The sequence below is a fragment of the Pyxicephalus adspersus genome, chromosome Z (assembly GCF_032062135.1).
Source record: "Pyxicephalus adspersus chromosome Z, UCB_Pads_2.0, whole genome shotgun sequence".
Classification (NCBI taxonomy): domain Eukaryota; kingdom Metazoa; phylum Chordata; class Amphibia; order Anura; family Pyxicephalidae; genus Pyxicephalus; species Pyxicephalus adspersus.
Window position 1 is genome coordinate 22,415,812 of NC_092871.1, and position 21,999 is coordinate 22,437,810.

At 38.5% G+C, this 21,999-nt stretch overlaps 1 protein-coding gene across 4 annotated transcripts; it reads right to left on the bottom strand.

The window, feature by feature from the left end:
- Positions 1-186: 186 nt before the first annotated feature.
- On the bottom strand, positions 187-18,404 carry CLASRP (CLK4 associating serine/arginine rich protein). Of its 4 annotated transcripts, none has more exons than XM_072431299.1 (21): positions 18,185-18,404; positions 14,216-14,343; positions 11,924-12,021; positions 11,713-11,814; positions 11,527-11,606; positions 10,918-11,002; positions 10,542-10,684; positions 9,633-9,729; positions 9,176-9,254; positions 8,900-8,973; positions 8,047-8,088; positions 7,753-7,959; positions 5,618-5,878; positions 5,269-5,427; positions 5,079-5,118; positions 4,301-4,361; positions 4,055-4,113; positions 3,660-3,730; positions 2,909-2,988; positions 1,742-1,769; positions 187-1,096 (listed from the first exon to the last, which is right to left on the bottom strand). In XM_072431299.1, exons 2-21 carry the CDS (start codon positions 14,330-14,332, stop codon positions 1,054-1,056), a joined length of 1,926 nt encoding a protein of 641 aa, XP_072287400.1. In that variant the 5' UTR covers positions 14,333-14,343; positions 18,185-18,404; the 3' UTR covers positions 187-1,053. The 4 variants fall into 4 exon arrangements, 2 of the variants coding, with proteins under 2 accessions (XP_072287400.1, XP_072287401.1); XM_072431300.1 differs by having other exon boundaries at positions 3,660-3,706; positions 18,185-18,403; XR_011923528.1 differs by lacking the exons at positions 187-1,096; positions 1,742-1,769 and having other exon boundaries at positions 2,933-2,988; positions 3,660-3,706; positions 5,075-5,118; positions 18,185-18,403.
- Positions 18,405-21,999: the final 3,595 nt, after the last annotated feature.

The window sequence follows — 21,999 nt, forward strand, 5'->3', positions numbered from 1 at the left end:
CACAAGCAAAGACAAAGATTCACTTTCCCAACTTTGGATTTAGCAACCAAGTCTACAGAGAGATGAATAGCTTAAAGCGTACCTAAACTCACAATTTTCACTTTACATAAGAGTAGACAACCCTTTTATGTTAAAAAAAAAAAAAAAAAAAAAAAAAAAAAATAGGTGCAACACCCTTCTTTTTTTAATCGCCTAGCCAGTCAAGAATAAATTGGACCGCAAAGCCTCCCAGGATACCTACGTCAGGCATCTTGGGATGCTCTTGGGCACTCTTTCCGGAGGCTTTTTGTGCAAAAAGAAAAAATTGCTGATCTCACCCATGCGCAGTGAGATTGGTAAATTTTTTTTTTCCATCCTACGTCACTCGATCTCGCGCCTGGGCCGGGTGACGTAAAATGAAAAACAGGAAGAAGAAAAGATGGCGGCAGCCAGAGCACCAGCTCCGGGACAAATGCTGGGACAACACAGAACACCCCCAGAGCGATCGCACTGCCCTGTGGGATTGAAGGTAAGTTTTTTTTTTTTTATTGCAGTTTTGGGTTTAGTTCCTCTTTAAGTAGCACCTATTTATGTTCACCTGAAACAAAACTGCATGTCAGTTTAAAGGAATATAGTCTATAGACCGTAATAATCAATAACTTCCTTTTTGATTTCCGATATACTGTAAGAAACCTAAAAAGAAAGTAGTTGCTATGGACAAGAGTTAGGTATTTTAATCAGGATACCTAATGAAAAATTAAAAAAAGGAAGACAAATTTAACCCAACAGTGGTACTTTGCTTAAAAAATTTGAACTCTTTAAATAATTCTTCATCCGTTAGGTCTACAAAAAGTGAAGTAACCATTTTGTTGGCCTCATTGCGGCAAGCAGTACTGTATTCTGATCAACATTGATATATTTCCCCTAAATAACTGCTTTCAGCTTGTGTGGGGAAAGTTCTTGTGGCTTCCATACCTTCTGCCCCAATGGAATGTATCAACATCACTGATGAGTCACATTTTCCTTTCTGACAATATAGTAAAAAAAAAAAAAAAATATCAGCAAAACAGAGGATCAATGACGATGATGAGGGCTTCTGGATCTTGAGCGTGACCTCCTGTTATAGAAAAAAAAATTAAAAATAAAAAAAATCAGTGCTGGTATTACACCAAAAACTCACTTTAACATGTTACAGTTCATCTACATATTCCACAAGTCTACACTGTATGACAATAAATAGATCCTAGCTGTAACGAAAAGTGTGGTACGGTGACAGAGTATAATGGGTTGCGGGGGTGGGACACCCTTTTATTTTGGCATTAATGGGCAAAGGGACAGCCCCTCTTTCTTTTTTTTTCCCCATATAGTTGATGTGAAGAACATAAGGTCTGCCTACAGGTTTTTAACTTTAACTTAACTTTAAGTTGATTACATGTTTTCAGTTAATAAACACTATAAAAAAATCTTAGTATTTTATTTGCTCACAAATATTAGCCTAAGAGTATACCCGTTTGTGTTATGTTGAAAATGGCAGTAAGGTTGCGGTGAAGTTACAGCTTTCTCATTCTAGTAAAACACTGCATATAGCTTCTAGGTGTTATATCCCAATAAAAAAAAGTTATATGGGGGGGCAGCAGTGCGAGGTTCAGTAACCACTCACTGCCACCCTCTCTCAAAGGAGTGACTGATTGCTTGATCCTGCCCTTATTGTGCAAAATCACATCACCAGATGGAGCTTTTTAGATCAGACGCTTTATCTCACCTTTTTGAGGAAGAACTGTGCTCCCGACCTGCATAAAGAAAGAAGATAGCTGTTATAAGGTAAATGACCAATGACATGACTTATGAATATACTCCTCAGAGAAACATACCATTAAAATGGAAAAGCCAGATATTACCCAAAATAGGTAAATATAAAGTTAAAGTAAATGATAGTAAAAGGTGAAGCAGTGGTACCTGTGAATACCCAAACACGTGCAGTGGTTACGGTTTTTGTTTGCCTTGCACACTATTAGGTAGGCACAGTGAATACAAGTCTACCATGCCTTTGGCAAGTCACCTATGACATCACAATAAAAATGCTGCCGAGCATGCCTGGAGAATATTGCAGTCAGCAGCCACATGAAGAGAAGATTTACAGTCCAGCTGCTATTCTTCCAAACCTCTCAAAAGCACAAGCAGTTAGAATAAAGAACTGGAATATTTTTTATAAATATATATGAATGACACAGTGCACAGATTCTTTGCTGAAGGTTATGGCCGACACCAATTCTGGGTTGGAAAGTGGGTTGTATTACAGACTGACAATTAATTGGAAAGGAGAATAAATTGTAGACAGTATTCAATAATCATCACATAACCCATCTAGAATAACAACCAGTCAATAAAAATTCCCACACTTGCAAACCAATGTTGTGGGGGACATGATACCTGAACTTGTCATGTAGAAGACATAATATTGCCCTCTTTAGATTGTAAGGTCTTCTCCACCTCAGTCATAGTTTTTACTTCCGGTAATTTGTTGGCACTTTATAAATAAATATTAGGGAGGAGGAGGGACATGATATCTGCTTTTTATTTACAGGGCATGACTGTACAACTAAAGCTCCATCCTAAGTTTGTGCGATCAGGTGATCTGGAACACAGACAGGGGAGTTTATCAGGTTTAGTTCTGCTTATGAATGATGATCCAGCCCTTGCTTTCTATAAAGTCCCTTGCTTTAAATAATACTACTTCAGACTCTCCTGTAGTATCCCTGTGACAAGGTTGAAAACAGTAAACATTAACTTGCATGAGAAAAAAGGCACTTATTAATCCTTTAGAGTGTACACCTTAAGATAAAAAGGAACAGTGCCCTGGTTTCTTTCCTATAAATAAATTCTAGGAGAAAAAGCTTGCTTTCAGGAGCAATTCTCATGCCACACTTACTATGTCTTGGTGAAGGTGATCTACTTCTGGTATAGTGCCTCTCCCATTCATCACGCTCTCTTTCACGGCGCTCACGCTCTCTGTAGAAAAGCAACAAATAGAACCATTTACTACATTTTTACATATATTTTACGGTCTTTCACTATATACAAATATGACCCGTGATATTTGATAAAGTAAAATACTAACATTCTAAATACCCACAACTGCTGCCACCATTACACAAGGCAGGAGACACTTCAGAATCTGACAATAGTCATAAGTGTCAATGACTTGGTCCACCTAAAATTTTGTAATATTGTATGGGTTGGCAGAAGGAACCCAAAAGGGGAAGTGGTTGGCAAGAAAAAAAAATCACAAAGCATAGTGGTGGAAATCAGGAACGTGGCACTACCAAAAGTGTGAGATTCTGAAATATCTTCAAGTGGCAGCATCCCTGTAATGTAGAAGAGAGAAGCGGCAAAGACAGTGGAAGTAGAGTGTGTTTGAATCATATTGTTGAGAACAGAGGGCTGGTATTCTTGGCATGCAGTAGACAAAAAAAGAATGAGAAGCAGGATATAATCCTAAAAGAGTTCCTTTAGGACTGTATGAGGCACAAGGATGCAGCAGTGGATATAGACTGTATATGGCATGTTTAGTGTTAGTCATTTTGTTGACAGTATTTTGTTTGGCATCCCACATAACAGGTGACAGAAATGGACAGTCACCCCGTTCCTACATTTGTAAAGTACCATAATAAACTACTTACTTCATGCGGATCTTCCGGGCCATGGCTCGTAGTTCATCTTCCCTCTCCTGTAAATAAGAAAAATATCTTCCCTAAGCATAGAAAAAAAAAAACTGCAATGAATACTGTATTGTGCTTCTATTGCCACTACATTTAGGTATGTCATGGTTAACCCTTTTCCTACAGGTAAGTATTCTGCAAATGCAGCCCTGCAATAAAAACCCATTATGGTAAAAGATAGGAAATCGGATACTGTTACTGTGTGGCCAAAGATAAGTATGATAATTATATTTAAAAAGTTATACCTAAAAATACCACTTTTAGGGGGGATGAATAACTGAAGAAAGAATGCTGTCAGTTTAAGAGTCAGAACAGAAGAGTCTGGCTATACTAGAAAAGTTGGACTGTCTACATACTTGTCGTTCATGCTCCTGTTGAATGATCTTCTCCTGAGCCGCTTTTTTATCCGCCTTGTCTGGAGCGAAGAAAAAAAAGTTTAAATTAATCAAATGAAATGTAAATTTCATTGTCAAATCAAATGTAATTTATTGGGGAAAAAGACCAAGAAAGCATAGTAGTTATACATTTAATTTCTCATCTAAGTATAGTTTAAAGCGAGAAACAACATCACAAGCTTCATATTTTTACCCTTTAGTACTTACACTGTTTGTTTAGAGCTTTCTGCATGCGAAGCTTTAGCTTCTCCTGAGGTGTTAACTTGGCCTAAAAAGAAGTTTAAAAAAAAAACAGAAATAGAGGCATGAGTGAAGTAAGTCCAGATCTTACAACAGTGTCATGGCCATGAAGTCCAGGAAATTAATAATGGCTGCAAAGAAGAGATGTTATGCAAAGGACTTCGGGCCAAGCTAGGGCTGTAAAGCTTGGGAGATCTTGGGAAACTGTTAAGTCAGTAAAATTAACATTTTATTGTTTCATTAAGTAAGCAAATTCAATGACTATGCATATTAAAACAATGCTAATATAAGTTTCGCATTACAATAATGTAAAAATTTACACAAAAACAGACACCATATATTTTGCATTTGCATGCATAAACAAGTGCCCCGCTTTCCAGGGATCTGTACAAACCATATTTAAAGAAACATTCACACACAAAGAGCTAGTTATGCACACAACAAGGTAATGGAAAAAGGAACACTCAGGACACCCAAAGTGTGAATGGGCTTGTGTATCATTTTTCAATGGCATTAAAAACCTCAATTTAGAGGCAACTTTCACCAAACACTACTGCTGAATTATAACGTAAAGTAATGGGTATAATATCATAGATCTCGGCTCTATTACATTTTTCAAAAATATTATTGACAAGCCACACTGTCAGGGGTGCAGAATAGCGTAGCCTGTGCAATACATGCTCTGCGTGCTATACACAAAACTGCATCCTGCGTCAATTAACATGGTGGTAAAATTCTTACTGACTTTGGCTGCTCCGCTCTCTTTGCTAACAGCAAGCTCAGGTCTGAAAAAGAGAGACAAAAGGTTTCAGTTTTTTACGCAGTACAAACCATTCTAAGTGGCATGATAATGAAAAGTGGTTTTCAAGCTAGGCTTCAAGAAAGAAGCTAAAGACCATGTTTAACTGAAAGTGACATGAATAAGGAGTTTTCACCTTTTCAATCGCTCCACCACCGCTGGGGATACCTTCTTTCCTGATACTTTTTCCCTATTTGGTGATGGACTCCTAGAGACACTGCTTTGGTTACTTCCATGTGGGCGCCCGCTGCTCCTTCCACCACGCCCATGACGGTCAGGTGAGCGAGAACGACTTCTAAAAACAGCAGAAAAACAGGACTAGAAATGAAGGCGTTTACAAAGATTTAAAGAGAACTAAACAAAAAATGTTACATGTTTATTAGGGTTTAAATATACTTAAGCTACTTTGATGTAAAAAAAAAAAAAAAAAAACCTGCCAAGGTTATTAACAAAACTAGTGAAGATTGTAACCATCTCCCACTAACCGTGAACGACGTCTTCCTCCATAACGTCTATCACGATCAGGTGACCTTGATCTAGAATATCTTCTGCTGTCTCTTGCTCCTCCTCCGCTTGAGTATCGTCTAACTGGACTGCGAGAATACCGCCTTGAGCGGGAACGGGAATCTGACCTGCGCCTCCGACTGTCTCTTCTAGATCTGGAACTAGACCGAGACCTAGAAGATGTTCTAGATCTTGAGGAGGACGATGAGGAAGAAGAAGAAGAAGATGAAGACGATCTCCGCCTGAAAATTAACAATGCAAATGTGTCAAGGAACAGAACAGTCAAAAAGCAATACCAGTCTACATTAGGACCTTCAGAACATAAGCACAGTGACTACACATATGTCCATTAGGTTCACTTAAAGTAATCCTTTCCTTTTCCAGTGCTTATAGCGACAACAGCCAAATATAAGAAAATTTACCTTATTTACAATAATATTCTATGAACCAAAGAAGAAATACAGTTATTCTACCACTGGACTCTACCATCTTCCCATTTGTGCAGCATTAAAAAGCAAATCCTGGGCGGTCAATCACAACCTGCATATAAAAGACCCCAATGGCCCTACTGTGTGAACACAATGACTTGGAAAGGGGTTGTTGACTTTTTCAAACATTTAACACTTAAATCAGCAATGCCATTTAGCCTGCACATTTTGTGGAAAGAAGTATGAAGCAATGTATGATTTTACTTCTATTATTACGTAATTGAGTAATGGAAAGGTTTACTTGAGGAAAATAAAAATTACATTTTTAAATGCTTGAACACATTTATTAACAGTTATAAGAAGTGTTCAATACTGTAATATCTGTTAATATAAATCACTTTAACATTAGCAATTTCAATAAAAATTTATTGAATAGGAACCACATCTTGCCATAAAGGAGCTTTTAAATAACTTTTACATTTAGTCAGATAATTGGAGGCTTTAAAATTATTCAAACAGAATGTTTCTGGTTTTCCACAATCAACATATGACCCACGTATGGGCATCTCTAAAGTGAGCCAATCTACTAACCGCATCATAAACTGGGACTGGAACACAGAAAACACTAGATATGGTATGATAAAGCAACTGGAAAAACTGTTGTGAATTTCAAAAAGTTTGTCATTATAGTAATAATTTAACATTAGAAACATGCTTTGATACAAAGCAGAATACTAAGGAAAAAATAAAATATGCCTGTGCCCATATCAGCAGTATGAAATACGTCACAGCAACATATAAAGACAATGGCCACATCCAGGCTGTGTGGGCAATCTACTAATAAAATCAATAGAAAAGTTAAATATATTTTATATTTTTGTCTGCTAAAAATAAATAATTGCTTTCTGTGGCACACTGTTATGATGTCTTATTGTGCCAGATTCATACTTTTATAAATAAAGTTTTACTTACCCTTTTCTCAAAGACAAAATAAAAACACCCACAACATATCCAATAATTTTAAAGTCAGTAAAAGCTGAACATTTACAAAGTTAGCAGTAATGAACTAAATCAAATTTTCCAAAAATATTCATATTAAGAACCTTTAAAAGAAACCCAGGTAAAAAAAAAAAAATACAGATCCAAGGTCCCTTGCATAGAAGCATTCATACAAATCTCTCTGGAAGCCCCCCTCCCACTACCAAACACATTTCCTTCATTCTAAGGATGCAGGTGTTTTGTAAGACACTAGAATGTTGGGCGATATGTCCCCTGGCAAGCTGCGTAGTTCTTTCCTCGGATCTCTTCATCCTTACAGAACACAATAATGATGAGGAGTACAAAGATGTGTGTCTGTGGAGGGCATAGGCATCCAACAGTCCTGACATAAATGGTGCATTTTTTTTTTTAAATCAGGCAGCGATTCATTAAACTGAAACCTTATTCAGATTATGAAGACGACAGAATTACCCTGTAAATTTTATAAATATCAAAAACCAATAAATACTTTTTATTAAAGACTAAGAATGATTGAATCAGCAGGGCCAAATACAAAAAGTACTGCCCCATTCCAATTACCGGTTGGGGAGTTCCGGCCCCTCTAAGGCAGAAGATTCTGGGCCTCCCGCCCTCCCCCGTAAAGGTCGACCCACACGACATACGGCTGGGGAGAATCTAAAGTTACCGACCGGGAGGCCTCTTTACGACCTGAAGAAGTCCCAGAGGCCTGTGTGTGTGGGGCCCTTTTGCTGCCAGTTCCTGCAGAAGTTTGGGTTGTATAACCAGATGCCGATTCATCTTCACTGCCCCCAAAGCTGGTAATAAAAGTAATGGCTTCCTCTTTTCCTGGGCTTGGTGTATGAGAACGTGAACCGGAGGAAGATTCTGACTGGGACCTGAAGAATTAAAAGCAAAATGTTTAAAACACAACATTGAAAACTAAATGGGCAAAATATTTACTATTTGTTGTTAGTAAAATGTACCTTCTATAAGGATCATAAGTTGGACTGTCTCGCCGAGCATAACTGTAAGGCAAGAGAAACAGGTTATTTTAACACATCAAGCTGATAATGTGTAATCATTCATATACCTAGGACCAGTGCAATGATAGCATACAACATGAAATACTCTCCCTAGAAAAAAAAACAAAAAAAACGGTTGTGTTGTTTCACACTCTCATTTAGGTTTTTAGATCTGGGAAGGTTTTTCACAACTTCTTCTCTAGCCTGCTGAAGTTTTGTAAGATTTCGGAAACACAAATAGGACAGAAATCACATGTGAAACCTGAGGAACAGAACACAGGAAAAAACTAGACCATTTAAGGTTGTAAATGGAAAACATAACTGACTTGAAAGCTTAATCATCCCCCCACCCCCCAAAGTGATGAATTCCACGTAAAAGGCTTTTTTGTTTTTTTTTTTAGGGAATTTCATAACTTACAATGAATTATTAAAGTATATACAGAAAACACAAACATGCAAAAAATTTTAATTCAGTTATTGCTGTAATAAACTCCACTACTTTGTTAGTTTTTTTTTTCAAGCACTTCTATTATAGATATACCACATACAAAAAGGCTGGTTTAAACTTGCCTGGTTATTACCAGAAAGGTTAATTCTGAATGATGTTTCATGAAAAGGAGAGAAGTTACACACCCATACCAAAAAAAAAAAAAAGGGGGGGATCCATTGCTTTCTGTTACAAAGCCCTTTCCAATATCTACTGAATCAACAAATCAACAGTAGAAAGGTGGGAACTTGTAAGAGCAACTTGATACATCCACCATTGAATTACAGGACGTTATGCCTTTTGTGAAACCAATTTTGGCCTTATTACCTTGGTGGGCTTATTTTCCTTCCCTTCAGTCGTTTTTCTCTGAACTCCCTCCTCTGGCGACGGGATCGGCGTCCCTAGAAGTGCATATAAATAACTTTACCAGTGTATGAAACCAAGGAACCAAGCCTAATACAAACAAAAAGCTCTGCAGACAGTGAACAAGCTGCAAATCTGGTAGGTGAAACTCCAAAGCAAAGATGGTCAAGTTACTAGTGGAGAATATCAGTCTGCTGCAATGAACCATGTCACGTCGAGCTATAGGATGCAGATCCTTACAGAATACATGGCCTTCTCTTCTTCCAGAGCCTTAGCATGTTTTATTGCTTCAGATTCTTCTTTGTCTTTACGTAGCATTCTACAAAACACAATAAAATAAACAAATTAAAAAAACAAACAAATAGGAGACCTAATCAACATATGATGTCCCTTCATGTTTGGAACTAGTAGATCCACTAGAGATTAGAGATCCACTGTAAGTCAGCAATGTTGGGCAGAGGGGGTAAACAAGTATACTTTTCTGATTAAAAAAAAAAAAAAATTAAGTGCAGGGATAATCTAATTTTTGCTTTACCAATACAGAAAAGTTCAATAGACTGTCACACTGCCAAATCTAAAATCACAGTGATAGAACAAAAAATAGTTGTGTGCTAATCAAATAACAAAAATTATTCCCCCAAAAAATGCCTATTTGCAAACAATTTACGTAAAAATTATTTGGAGCACCACTTCTTACCGGACAAAATCTCCTTCAGCCATTCCGTAAGTTGTTGCTTGCCTGTTCAGATCAGCAACCTGCTCTTCTGTGATGTCATCCACATCCACCTCCACATCTAAAACAGATACATTAGGTATATCAGTGTTCTCCCCAGCCCCTTTTTAGCCGGGCATATCATCCGGCACTTTTCAGTAAACTCCCGTGTGTTGTAGGGTGATTACTAAAGAACAATACAGAGGGGGCTGCCACCCACCTACAATTTCTTCCCACCCGGCGATTGGGAATTAGGGGATGGTGCTACACAAATGGTGCTACCAAAAAAAAAAAAAAAAAAATACAGAGGGGGCTGCCACCCACCTACAATTTCTTCCCACCCGGCGATTGGGAATTAGGGGATGGTGCTACCAAAAAAAAAAAAAAAAAAAAACAGAATTTTGGGGATTTGAGGATTGTCTATCCTTTTATGTAAAGTGAAAATTCTGAGTTTAGGTATCAAATATAAGCTTTAGCATATTCATGTAACTCCAAAAGTTGTTTTTTTATCTATCTAACCATGCAATTTTAGATAAAAGAATGTGGTGATACTGCCACGAAGATCGTTATTCAAAATTTGCTGTTTTTGGGTGATAATTGTCTCCCAATTGCTCATGGTCTCATGAACCTTTGGTCAAGACTGCAAGTAGCTGTGCTGACACATAATGCACAGACATGGTCTTTTATTGTCATCAACAGAAGTCAATAAACAAAAATAGAGCAGAAAACACGTCACATAGAATTTAAGGATTTAACTTGTACTCACAAATAGAGTAAAGTTAAATTTTTAAACAAATGTAATTCTGTTTAGAAAACAGACTAAAAATAAAAATAATAAAAAAAACAACAGAAAAGGGATATACAGGTTTTCCCCTACTGCTGCAATATACAAACCAATGTCAGGGATGACTTCATCTTCATCAGACTTGCTCTCATCGTCAGAATCTTCATCATCCTCTTTATCAGGGGATCCTCCTAATTCAGCAACAGTGCTGTCTTCATAGGTATAGCCAATTGTGGCTTTCTTTTCTGCCAGCCTGCAAACAAATGGATAAGAATTTTACTGTGATTACATCTGCATGCTAAATACATTGCAATTAAAACATCCATTACTAACACAGAAATGCAAAGTTAAAAGAGGAAACAAGTGAATTCACATTATCTACAACATCTTTGAAACTAAATATGTGGCCTTTATTATATAACATCATCTAGATGTATACTGCAGTTTTAGCCCAAGCTGTAAAAAGACGACAAAACAAAAACTTACTTTTTCTTCTCATCTTCTCCAGGTCTCTGTAAACCACCGTAAAGCTCATCTATATAAATCTGATATAAACACTGTTCTTCAGAAACTACAAGACAGGAAATAATAAAATATTATATTGCAAATATTCAAATATATGTGTCAGTACCACTTGTAACCATAACATGTATAATCTGGAGCAGAGGAATTATACACTAAATGTATCATATATCAACTACACATGCCACCTTGCTAACATCGCTGCAATACATAAACATTTACGAATGTCTTGTACTAATGCTGCAAGTAACACTGCAACTGCTACACCGCAGTGCTACCAAAGTTACTTTGCTTTACAACATCAAAAGCATTTATGCTCTTACACTCTTGAAATAGCAATGTGACTGTGAAACGCGTTGAGTAAAAGTTAACTGAGTGAAATGGATTAAAATATCAGAATAAAACTACTCAACATATATATATATATATATATATATATATATATATATATCATTAAAATAAAAAGGTGGAGAAAAAATTACTTCTAAAAACAAATATTCAGTATTACTTTACAAATAAATCCTTGACTTTTTCTTTTAGGTAATAATAAAAAAAGCCTGAAATAATACTCACTTCCTGCAAAGTCATTCTGAACCAACCCTCTATATCGCTCATAATTACATTTTCGGTCATCGGCATCTTGCTCAGGAGAGCTAATTAGGAGAAAAGAATATAACTTTGTAATTTTTGTAACTATGTACAAAGACTGAAAGATAGACCAATAAATATGTAAAACGAGGATTAGAGAATAATACTCACATTGTTGTAAGCAGAGGGGGTTTATATTCTGGAATGTAGTCAAGGTGAGCTCGAACATCAAATCGGTCAATCATGTTGTTAGGGTCACCTTGCCAAGGCATCCTTAAAGAAAGCAAAATATTTACTTGAAATGTAATGCTGTCAGATTTTTGTCCAAAGCACTTAAAATTAAGTATAATTAATTAAGTATATAAGCTGTATAAATGCTCACATATTAACGGGGCTCTCTGCTGCCAAAGCCACAGCGGAATCCAGATGGATCTTACACGACCTCCCATGTACTTGAAGGAACTGAGCAGGATCCTTTTTCTGTTGGAGATAAAATTTTAAATGGTTTTAAATCTAATAAACTTGTTAGAAGACATTTTTTTCTACTGTGCATATAATATTAAAAATTAAAAAAGGAGTACCTGAAGAAATAGAAATCTATACCCAATTAGGACATTTACCAGGTTTGTTTGATAGAATAACGAATATTACTCTGTTAGGCGCTGGTTCGCTCAAGCAAACCAGATAGGAGATTTATTGCACGCTTGGTTTTTCAAATAAACATTATCAAGAGAAAAAAAAGAGCTCCGAGTTAGTTGCTTGTCTTTATTACTTTAAACCAAAGACCCAATACAAGTATGCAGCTAAGAAAATTCTCTTCAGCATACTTAATCTGTAAAACATACTGAAAAGTACAGACACAATGACTACATCAGAGGCATGGGCAAACTACGGCCCAGTGGAGATGTTTCTCCGGCCCTTTGGGTGTTCTGCGGCTCTGGCTGGTGCCACCCCGAGCAGGGTCAGGAGTAGGACCCTGCCAGGTGGCTGTACTGGCCGGAGAACATGCCCCGGATCTATGTCTGCAATGGAAGAGTGGGCCGGTTGTGTGCAGTGACAACCCCCCGACTCTCCTATCACAGGCTCAGATCTGCGATGGGAGAGTGGGCATCACATTCAGGGGCGTCATGATGGCATAACCCCTGAATGTGACGCCCACTCTACCATCGACCCAGCCCCTCTGGCAAATTTTTTTTTAGATTGTGGACCGTGGGTAAAAAAAAGTTTGCCCACCCTGGCCTACATATTGGCCCCAATTTATTAAAGCTCTCCCAGGCTGGAGAGAATACACTTTCATCAGTGAAGCTGGGTGATGCAGCAAACCTGGATTGGATCTGGTCCAGGATTCAAAACATTTGCTAGCAAAAAGCAAATGACATTGAAGAAATCCATTACAGGTTTGCTGGATCACCCAGCTTCACTGTTCAAAGTGTATTCTCTCCAGCCTTAGAGAGCTTTAATAAATCAGACCAATTGGCTCCAAGTTTGTGTTTTGACAGAAACTAAAGCCAGAATCATGATAAAGGAGTCTGAGCCTTTATTAAATTAATGGCAGCTTTCTATTTTCACAGATTACTGCTACACCCAAGAATTACATTTACACACATTTTCTTTTCTACATAATACTTAATGATGACATGGCTTATGCAGAGTTAGCCGAAATTCCTTCATTGTGTCAATTCAATGTTTTTTCTTGGTCTAGGCAATTACTGGTCAAAAGAAAAAGGCAGACTTTTAAATTAAAAATCGACCACTATTTAAATGCATGTTTTATTCACAGGAAAAAATCTGTATTTTTTGTGGTCACCTATTTTTTGGTTACATTATACAGCAACAATGAAGTAAGCATCATTTATTCATACCAGTACTAAGACAAATAGAGAAGCCGCTATTGCTGGCCTCCTTACAAAAGTGCTATTTTAGCTGGTTGTCTGTGGCATCCATTCCTCTGATTTGAGAGGGCGACAGATGGTGATGGAACCCCGAAGTAATGTTCTACCGGTTAAGTGAAGTCGGTGATGCAAATAGTTCCACAGACAGGTAGACTGATATCTCATACAGATTTCAGAAATTGAAATACAAAAGTATAGAGTCACCACAGACTGGAGAACAAATGCGGTCTATTCCATTAAAAAAAGGAGGTGCATCTGTAGGTGCAACAAATAGATTTCAGTGGCCCAAGTATAGAAAACCAATGATAGAAAGATTTGGGAGATGGTACAAGAGATTTGCGAGTATGCTCATAAGCAGCTGGTGTGAGCAAGACCAGCCACCTACCAATGCTGTGCAAATGTTCTGTGGAGGAAGAAATAACTAACTTCTTTGTGTTGCTCTCCTGTTCTTCATTCTCCCTTTTATTTTTGTTCTATCACAGATCCAGAACAAGCAGGCAGATTAGAAAATCCTGACTTGAATTTTTATTCCAGGTCAGTATTAAAAAAACTGAAGCAGCTTGATTAGCAAGACAAACAGCTAACATTTTCAGGGGAGATCAGCAATGGGAGCTTACATATCCTTTTATATATATATATATATATATATATACACATACACATACACACACACACATATTACACCTCACATTCCCCAAAAATGTAAAAGTTGTGTATCTACGCCCTCGTATGTATAGCCTATAGCCCTAGTTGTGGCTATAACAAGCAAATATACAACCTACAATTTTTTCGTAGTATTCCCGTCGGCGTTCTGCTCGCTTTTTATAATCCACCATCATCCCCCGCAACTTCCGCTCGTGTTTACGAGCTTCATGCCACATCCTTGAACCAGTCTTCATCCGCCAACTGACTGAGGATTGGAAGAAAAGCATTAAAGCATAGACCATAAAATATATAAATATATAACACCAAATGTCTGGAGAGGTGCATGTGTTCTTCATGATATATTTCATTTCCAATAGCAACCAGTCTTTGCTGTGATTCACCCTCCGTACATCCATAGAACCAAGATTACCATTTACGCTTATTTATCAACTAAAAGTAAGTAGCCTACTTGGCACCCCATATATAACATAAATGCTGGTTTCTTTAAAGTTTAAATACATACCTGTATATCATCTAAATTAACTAGCTATATATAAAATCATATGTTATTTATAGGGATTTTATTATGCAATTACCCTATGTTAAATATCACATTATTAGATATTACATAATAAATAAGCTTTTAAACACAGAGAAGATCATATCAAATATCATATTTATGTTCAACATATTGTCAAAACAAATTTAATACAACCACCCCATATATGCAAATTCATTGAACTTCAACTAATATCATACTATGATTATGGTATTTAAACATTTCATTTTGTCATATTGCTGTATACCTTATTGTTGTTTTTTTTGTTTGAACTTATGTGTAAATTGTACAGTCCTTAAGCTAACACTCCCTTGAGGAAGCCCAGTGAGGCGAAACGGATCGGGCTCGCATAAGACTAGTACGTTTAAAAGTTGTAAATAACAATTTTGTTTAGTATCTATACTCCAGCCTGGTGATAATCAAACTAGACTGGATATATGGTAAATGATGTATGTACAATAATTATGTATGAAACCAAAATTGTATCAATACATAATCAATGATTTTACCAATAATCTGGGAGCTGAAACCTCTTTCTTTCGTCCTCTTTTCTATATTTTGAATAATTAAAGAGCTAGCTCTGCATCACATTTGGAGGGAAACTAACCTCTCATCTTTACTTTGGTGCATGTGTTTAAGTCACCAGCAGTAAATGTTTGGTGAAAGTTATACCCAGTGCTTTACAAATATGCCAAAAACACAGAATGAGTTCAATTGCACAGAAATTCAAGGCTCAGTTTACAAAATTAAACACACAAAGATAATGATATTTAATTTCAGTGTTGGACCTTTGGGAATTTAGTATATACTAACATAGTAATATACGCATTTCTGACTCTTGCATTATAATGCAACTATGTGCAACTAAACTTTCCCCAAGTGTTACATCTAATAAGTAAAATCTAACAAAACCAGAAGTGCCTGCACCCATTAAGGCCTCTTCAGTCCATACCAAAAGACCTTAAAAATCCAGGGCACCTTATAACAACCAGATTCTACCAACATCCTCCCTCACTTGTACAATGTGACTGGTAATGATTGGTAATTAGCACATGCTCTTTGCTTTTCACATATCTTGCATAGCAAATCCAACCTCGTATGTCATTTAGAGAGAAGGTCCCAAACCACCAGGATGTGGAGCCATAGGCTTCATTGTGAATGGAAGGATCTTTGTCCTCTCCAGTCATTTCATTCAGCCAATCACTAAATGAAATGAAAGTGACAAAACTAAATGACAGAGAGAGGACACAGAACTTTCCCATCACAAGGAAGATCACAGTCAATACATGCCCCCTAACCTCCCTAGTACTTGGAATAGATTTTCTTGCATGAAACCAGCCCATGGTTCAATACAGGTTGCGGACCACTTCCTTACACAAGCCATAAAGCAATTTTTTCAGTAAAAAAAAAAAACTGCAAAAAAGAACACTGCAATGTTTACATCCATACTTCCTGCAAAGTATATTAAAGCATTCATAAAAATGATCATAGCAAGCAGCTTTATAGGAGTCCAGGATATCTATAGGGTGTACGTCTGTCACAACCTGGGACAAATCAAGCATAGGATGAAGACCAGGTACAAGCAGAGGTAACATTCAAAAAGAACCAAAACGTCATAATGATCAGTAAATGTAGATATCTACAGCTACATTTACATGCAAATCTTGACTTTTCACTAACGTCAAAGCTTGCTGCATACCTTCCATGTTTATGTCGCTCAGTAGGCTCATCATTATTACACAGTATTTATATAGTGCTGACATATTACGCAGAGCTGTACGAAGTCCATAGTCATGTCACTAGCTGTCCCTCAAAGGGGCTCCCAATCTAATGTCCATAGTCATATGTCATTACCACAGTCCAAGGACAATTTTGGGGGAAGCCAATTATCCTAACTGCATGTTTTTGGAATTTAGGAGGAAACCGGAGTGCCCGGATGAAACCCACACAAACACGAGGAGAACCTGCAAACTCCATGCAGATATGTCCTGGCTGAGATTCACGTCATGGAACACTAATTTCACAGACTCTGGACTGCGCATGCACGGGAAGTCGTGTGTCACTCAAAGGGGAAGAAAGTTCCCTCATAGTGACGTCATGATGACAGAACTAAGCCACTCTCCTGGGTCCTTCTCCTGACAACGCTGAGGGGCGCACAGGCCAGAGCCACAGACCACTGGTTGACAACCGTTGCTCTGGCAGATTGTGGATAAGTTAAAAGAAAGCAGTTCACCTTGTATCAATTTGTATTAATAATTAAAAAAAAAGGAAATTCAACCACTCAGTTCAATGATAACCAGGGTCAGATGAGGACTGGGTCACAGAGATAGCCAGCACGGTGGCTCAGTGGTTAGTACTCTGGCTTTTGCAGTGCTAGGTCCTAGGTTCGAATCCTGGCCAAGACACTGTCTGCATGGAGTTTGCAGGTTCTCCCCATGTTTGCGTGGGTTTCCTCCCACATTACAAAAACTTGCTGTTAAGTTAATTAGCTCCCACCAAAATTGCCCTCAAACTGTATTAAAGAAATAAGACTATTGTAGATTGTGAGCCTCTTTGAGGGACAGCTAGTGACATGACTATGGACTTTGTACAGCGCTGCATAATATGATGGTGCTATATAAATACTGTAAAATAATAATAATAAACTCCAATGGTACAGCTTGAACAGTGTGAATGAGCCCTTACTACAAATAGCATTTAAATGTATTCAGAACAATCCCCCATCCATCCCAAAGTTCCCGCATTCCATGCAAAACTAAGGCTGAGCCTGCCAAGACTGACATGTCACCCACCCGGGTCCTGGCAGAAGCTGGCATGGCTGCACTACACCTATATGGCCGGCTGCAGGATTTGTATAGAATATGAACAGAATCATATTCAGATTCTTATCAATGTCTATAACACAACCGGAAAGATTAACCCTGAATCAGCTATGTGACAGCTCTCCTTTTCACTTCCTGTTGTGTCTCTAGAACAGGAAATCAAGGGAAATCTCCTTGGGTGGCAATAGAGATTCTAAAAAAGTGGCAGATGATCCCAATATGTGTTCACATATAAGAATACATACATTTGTATAAAGTGTATTTAACCATTTTCAAGTTATTTTTAGTTTGTAACCCATCACTGATTTCCAAACAGGAAGATTCACCCACCAGAAGTGAAAATTGTGATGTTTTTGTTATTATCCCATTTGGAGAGATTTCTTCTCAGTTCCTGTTGTGTTAATAGAATAAGAAGTGAGGAGAAATCTCCCACAGGGTAAATAAAAGGTGGAAATATATTTGCTGGGGAATCTAACCCAGCACTAGGCTATGTATGACTAAACTACAACAAGAAATCCAGCTATAGATAGAAATTTACAGGCTGCATTCACATAATGCCATACTGCAAAGCTGGCAGCCTGCACCCCTCAATGCCCCCTATACACGTCTATATACCGATTGACCGAACACAGGCACAGGTTCCTAGGACTGCCCAGCACCCCTTCATGTCCCCTCCACAGGCTCTGCCCACCATATGCCCATTACACCCTGCACCACACTCTTACCAGATGCCAGCAAGCAAACACCGGAAATGACGACACGTATAGAAGCTATACCCGCAAGGAGGATGCGCGCTTTTCTGCCCGCACCGTGACGTCACTCTCGGGAGCTCGGTGAAGCGTACATTTGCACCCGTCAATGTGGCGTACGGTAACTAGCGGAAAGGACACAGCACAGGAGAGCTCTACTGATCCTCCCCTAACACATCACTGTCTGCCTTCTGCGAAAAGACGCTCCCTGATTGGTCTAAAATGCCACGTGATCATTAGCAGACCTTTTTTTCCCTATTACTAGAGGAAAGAATAACTTCTTCTATAACCCGTATCATTTGTCCTCAGTTATAGAGCGACGCCATCTTACTGGAGACCAGGTGTCTTGTAGCTAAGCACACCAATAGAAGATTGATTTATCCAAACCTATGAAGAAAAATGTAAGATATTGCTGCTTACCAGGCTCAGCTGTAGTGATTGAGTTATTTTTTTTTTACGTTTTTTTCCCTTATTTTTTCTGCTGCTGTTGTCATCAAAGCGTAATCAAACCCAAAACAATAAAATCACACTTATTTTCAATCCCACAAACCAGTCTGTAGAATTCTTTCATCGGGTCCTGCGTCGTCCCAGTACTCGTATGCATCCCGGCGCAGAGGGAGTGCCAGGCGCCGATATCTTCTCCTCTCTTTTTCCGGGTTCTTCTTCCTACGTCACCCGATCTCACACTGCGCAGGCCCAATATTGGGTAACGTAGATTAGGAAAAAAAACTTGCCGATCTCACTGCGCATCCGTGAGATCAGCAAGTTTTTTACCTATTGATGAAAGGGCTCGGAATGCTTGACATAGGTATTCCGGGAGGCTGTGCACTCCCATTCTGTCTTGATCACCTAAGCCAGGGGTCAGCAAACTTTTTGGACTACTGGGCCATTTCAGGAGGTCAAGAAGGCACACTAGGCCAGAAGAAACAAGGTGTCCAAGGAAAGGTTTTTTTTCAACAGTGACTGCAAATGAGCAGCCTCAGTCTTTCGCTCATCCACGGTGTAGTCTCTGTACGTGTACGCGTGCTTGGCATCGAAATGTCCTTTGTCCTTCAAAGTGCTTTTGGTGTCGTTTCACACTAAACACAGGGCTTTGTTGCCGCGTTGGACGAAGAATAATTTGTCAGTCCATTCGGGGTTGAACACACGATGTTCAAGGTCAATCTTCTGGAGACTGGTAGCTGAGCATTGCTTCCGCTCTTTAGGCATAGTAATTGGGGTTAACGTGCAGGAACTCGATGATATTGATATCGCAGGAACTTGCGATAATGCAACAATTCAATTAGGCCAGATCCAACAACAAATAACTATGGGGTCCTTAGGCCTGACTGGAATACTGGCTAGGCCTTATCCAACCTAAGGGCCGGAGTTTGCCTACCTCTGACCTAGGCGATCGTGATTTAAGGAGGCAGTGCTGTACCCTTTTTTTCTTTTTAAACAAAAACTCTAACAGACAAAATTTTTACTTTAAATAAAAGGGTACCCTTCTATGTAAAGTGAAATTTCTGAGTTTAGGTACACTTTAACACACTACCTGTCCACCTGATAGTGTGTACCCAGGTCATGTTCATACTGTACACGTGGTGGTGCAATTAAACACATGTATAGTGTGTGATATGCAAGGACATTGCATAGAAAGTAGAGTCTGATATCCCTACTTATGCTTTGTGTTGCGTGCTGCCGGACACATTTTTGTACAAGTTCTGTATGCTGACCCATTCAATGTGTTAAATAAAGTCAGCAGCCTAATAAATATCTACACAAGTGGCCATGCATGGTGGCATAACCAATAGCAGCCCCTCACTATACTCACCAGGGGTGATGCATGATACCACGGGATGAAATAACAACCCCTGAAAACTTGAAGATTTCAATTCCCTGCACCAGAAGTTTTCTGGATAGGATGATACTACATTTTTGTTCTTGAATTTAGAAACAACTTTAAAACTTTTTAAGATGGGGGAACCCTTGAAAAAACTTCCAGGTCTTCAAGGAACTTCAGACAATATTAGGAATATCCACAAATCACAGTATGTTAACATGGTGGCCAGTAGGAAGAATGCCTTTTACATTGGTGGTCAGTGGGAAGAATGTCACCCTAATAGCAAAAAGATAACTGGGGTCAGTGGTAGATGACCTGAGAGGTCCCAATTGTGCATGGCTCAAGGAACCCCTAGAAACATGTAGCTTTCCTTGGACTCTGGTTGAGAAACACTGAATTAATAGATGAAATTTAATGTTTTATTATTAATTTGTACAGTGTTCCTGGTTGAAACGAGAATTGTGATGAATCCATGATACCACATGTATTACATATAATGTATTGTAAATCCCACAATGCCAAGCACCCCTCAACAGGCAGTTCAATCAGCTTACTGCATACTGATAAAATATTACATGATGATTTTTGGGGGTACCAAGTTTTTTAGTCTTCCCTTTTAAAGTGGAACTAGACTTCCACAATACTCACCTATCTCCATAAGGGAATATGGGATTGCCAGGTATCCCTGACATGCACAGCTCAATGAAATGTGACAGCTGGGTGGCAGGTATGAGTATTTGCAGAAGAAACGTCATCTGTTCCATTATGCAATAAAATCTTCCTGATCACCAGTTGTTCACATTATTATTATTATTAATATTATTATTAATAAAGAGGATTTATATAGCGCCAACATATTACACAGTGCTATACAGTAAATAGGGGTTGCAAATGACAGATGAATACAGACAGTGACACAAGAGGAGAAGATCTTACAATCTAGGAGACTATAGTTCCACTTTAACATTAGTTTGCATGATGACACAGAATATGTGTATAATATGCACCCATTTTTTATGGAAATTTTCCTACTGAAACAACTTACTTCCCTGTCTCATTATTTATCACTGGAGCTCTAAACTTAGCCTACCCCTTGAGCTGGCCATACACTGGTCACACGTGTGCATGACCAGCTAAATAATCAATATCTCCCTGCACCACTTATTAATAATTAGATTTTTAAAACAGCAGTGGTAACTAGTGCTGCTGGTCTGTGTTTTACCAACACCTTTATAACTGTACAGTTGTGGCTACTAAAAAACATAAGTTCTGAAAATGTTCCCAGTCTTTTCCACACGGGCAATGCAGGGCACAACTTACTAGGATACTGAGGTCATGCACTGCACACCTGGGGCTTAAAGCGGACCTAAACTCTAACATCAAACTTAATATTAGATATCTATTCTCACCTTCTTGCACTGGAATGTCCGTTCCCCATAGTGATGCTGGCTGTCCAAGCTGAAATCCATTAAAAATAAAACTTTTGTGTATGGAAGCGGCCATCTTGTGTGTGGCAAATTGCCATGCCATCCGGTCCTGACCTTATTTTCTGCCCATAGTCCTCCCTCACTGCTCAAGCCTTACCCCACACCCCAGGCTCTCTAACCCATCAGTGCGTTGTATTCTGTGGTTGGTGCTGATGTCATAGCTACAGACTAGGTCACCATTACAAAACACAGATCAGGAACCCCATCCAACTGCCATATCAGACCCCTGCACAGTATCATCACCCCTATCTGTGGAGTGTGTTGTCACCATAATCTGTGTTGAGTGGAAACATGAACCAGTGTTGAATGTTCATGGAAGCTCAGGCATCCCATGGCTGTGCAGTCGAACTGGAAGGAATACCAGGACATATTCTTCCATAATGTATAAACAGGTACAAGATGCTTGTTCCTCTGTTCGAAAAATACCATCATTTTATTTTGGTGTGTGTGTTATGCTAAAAAAAAAAAAAATACACCATCTG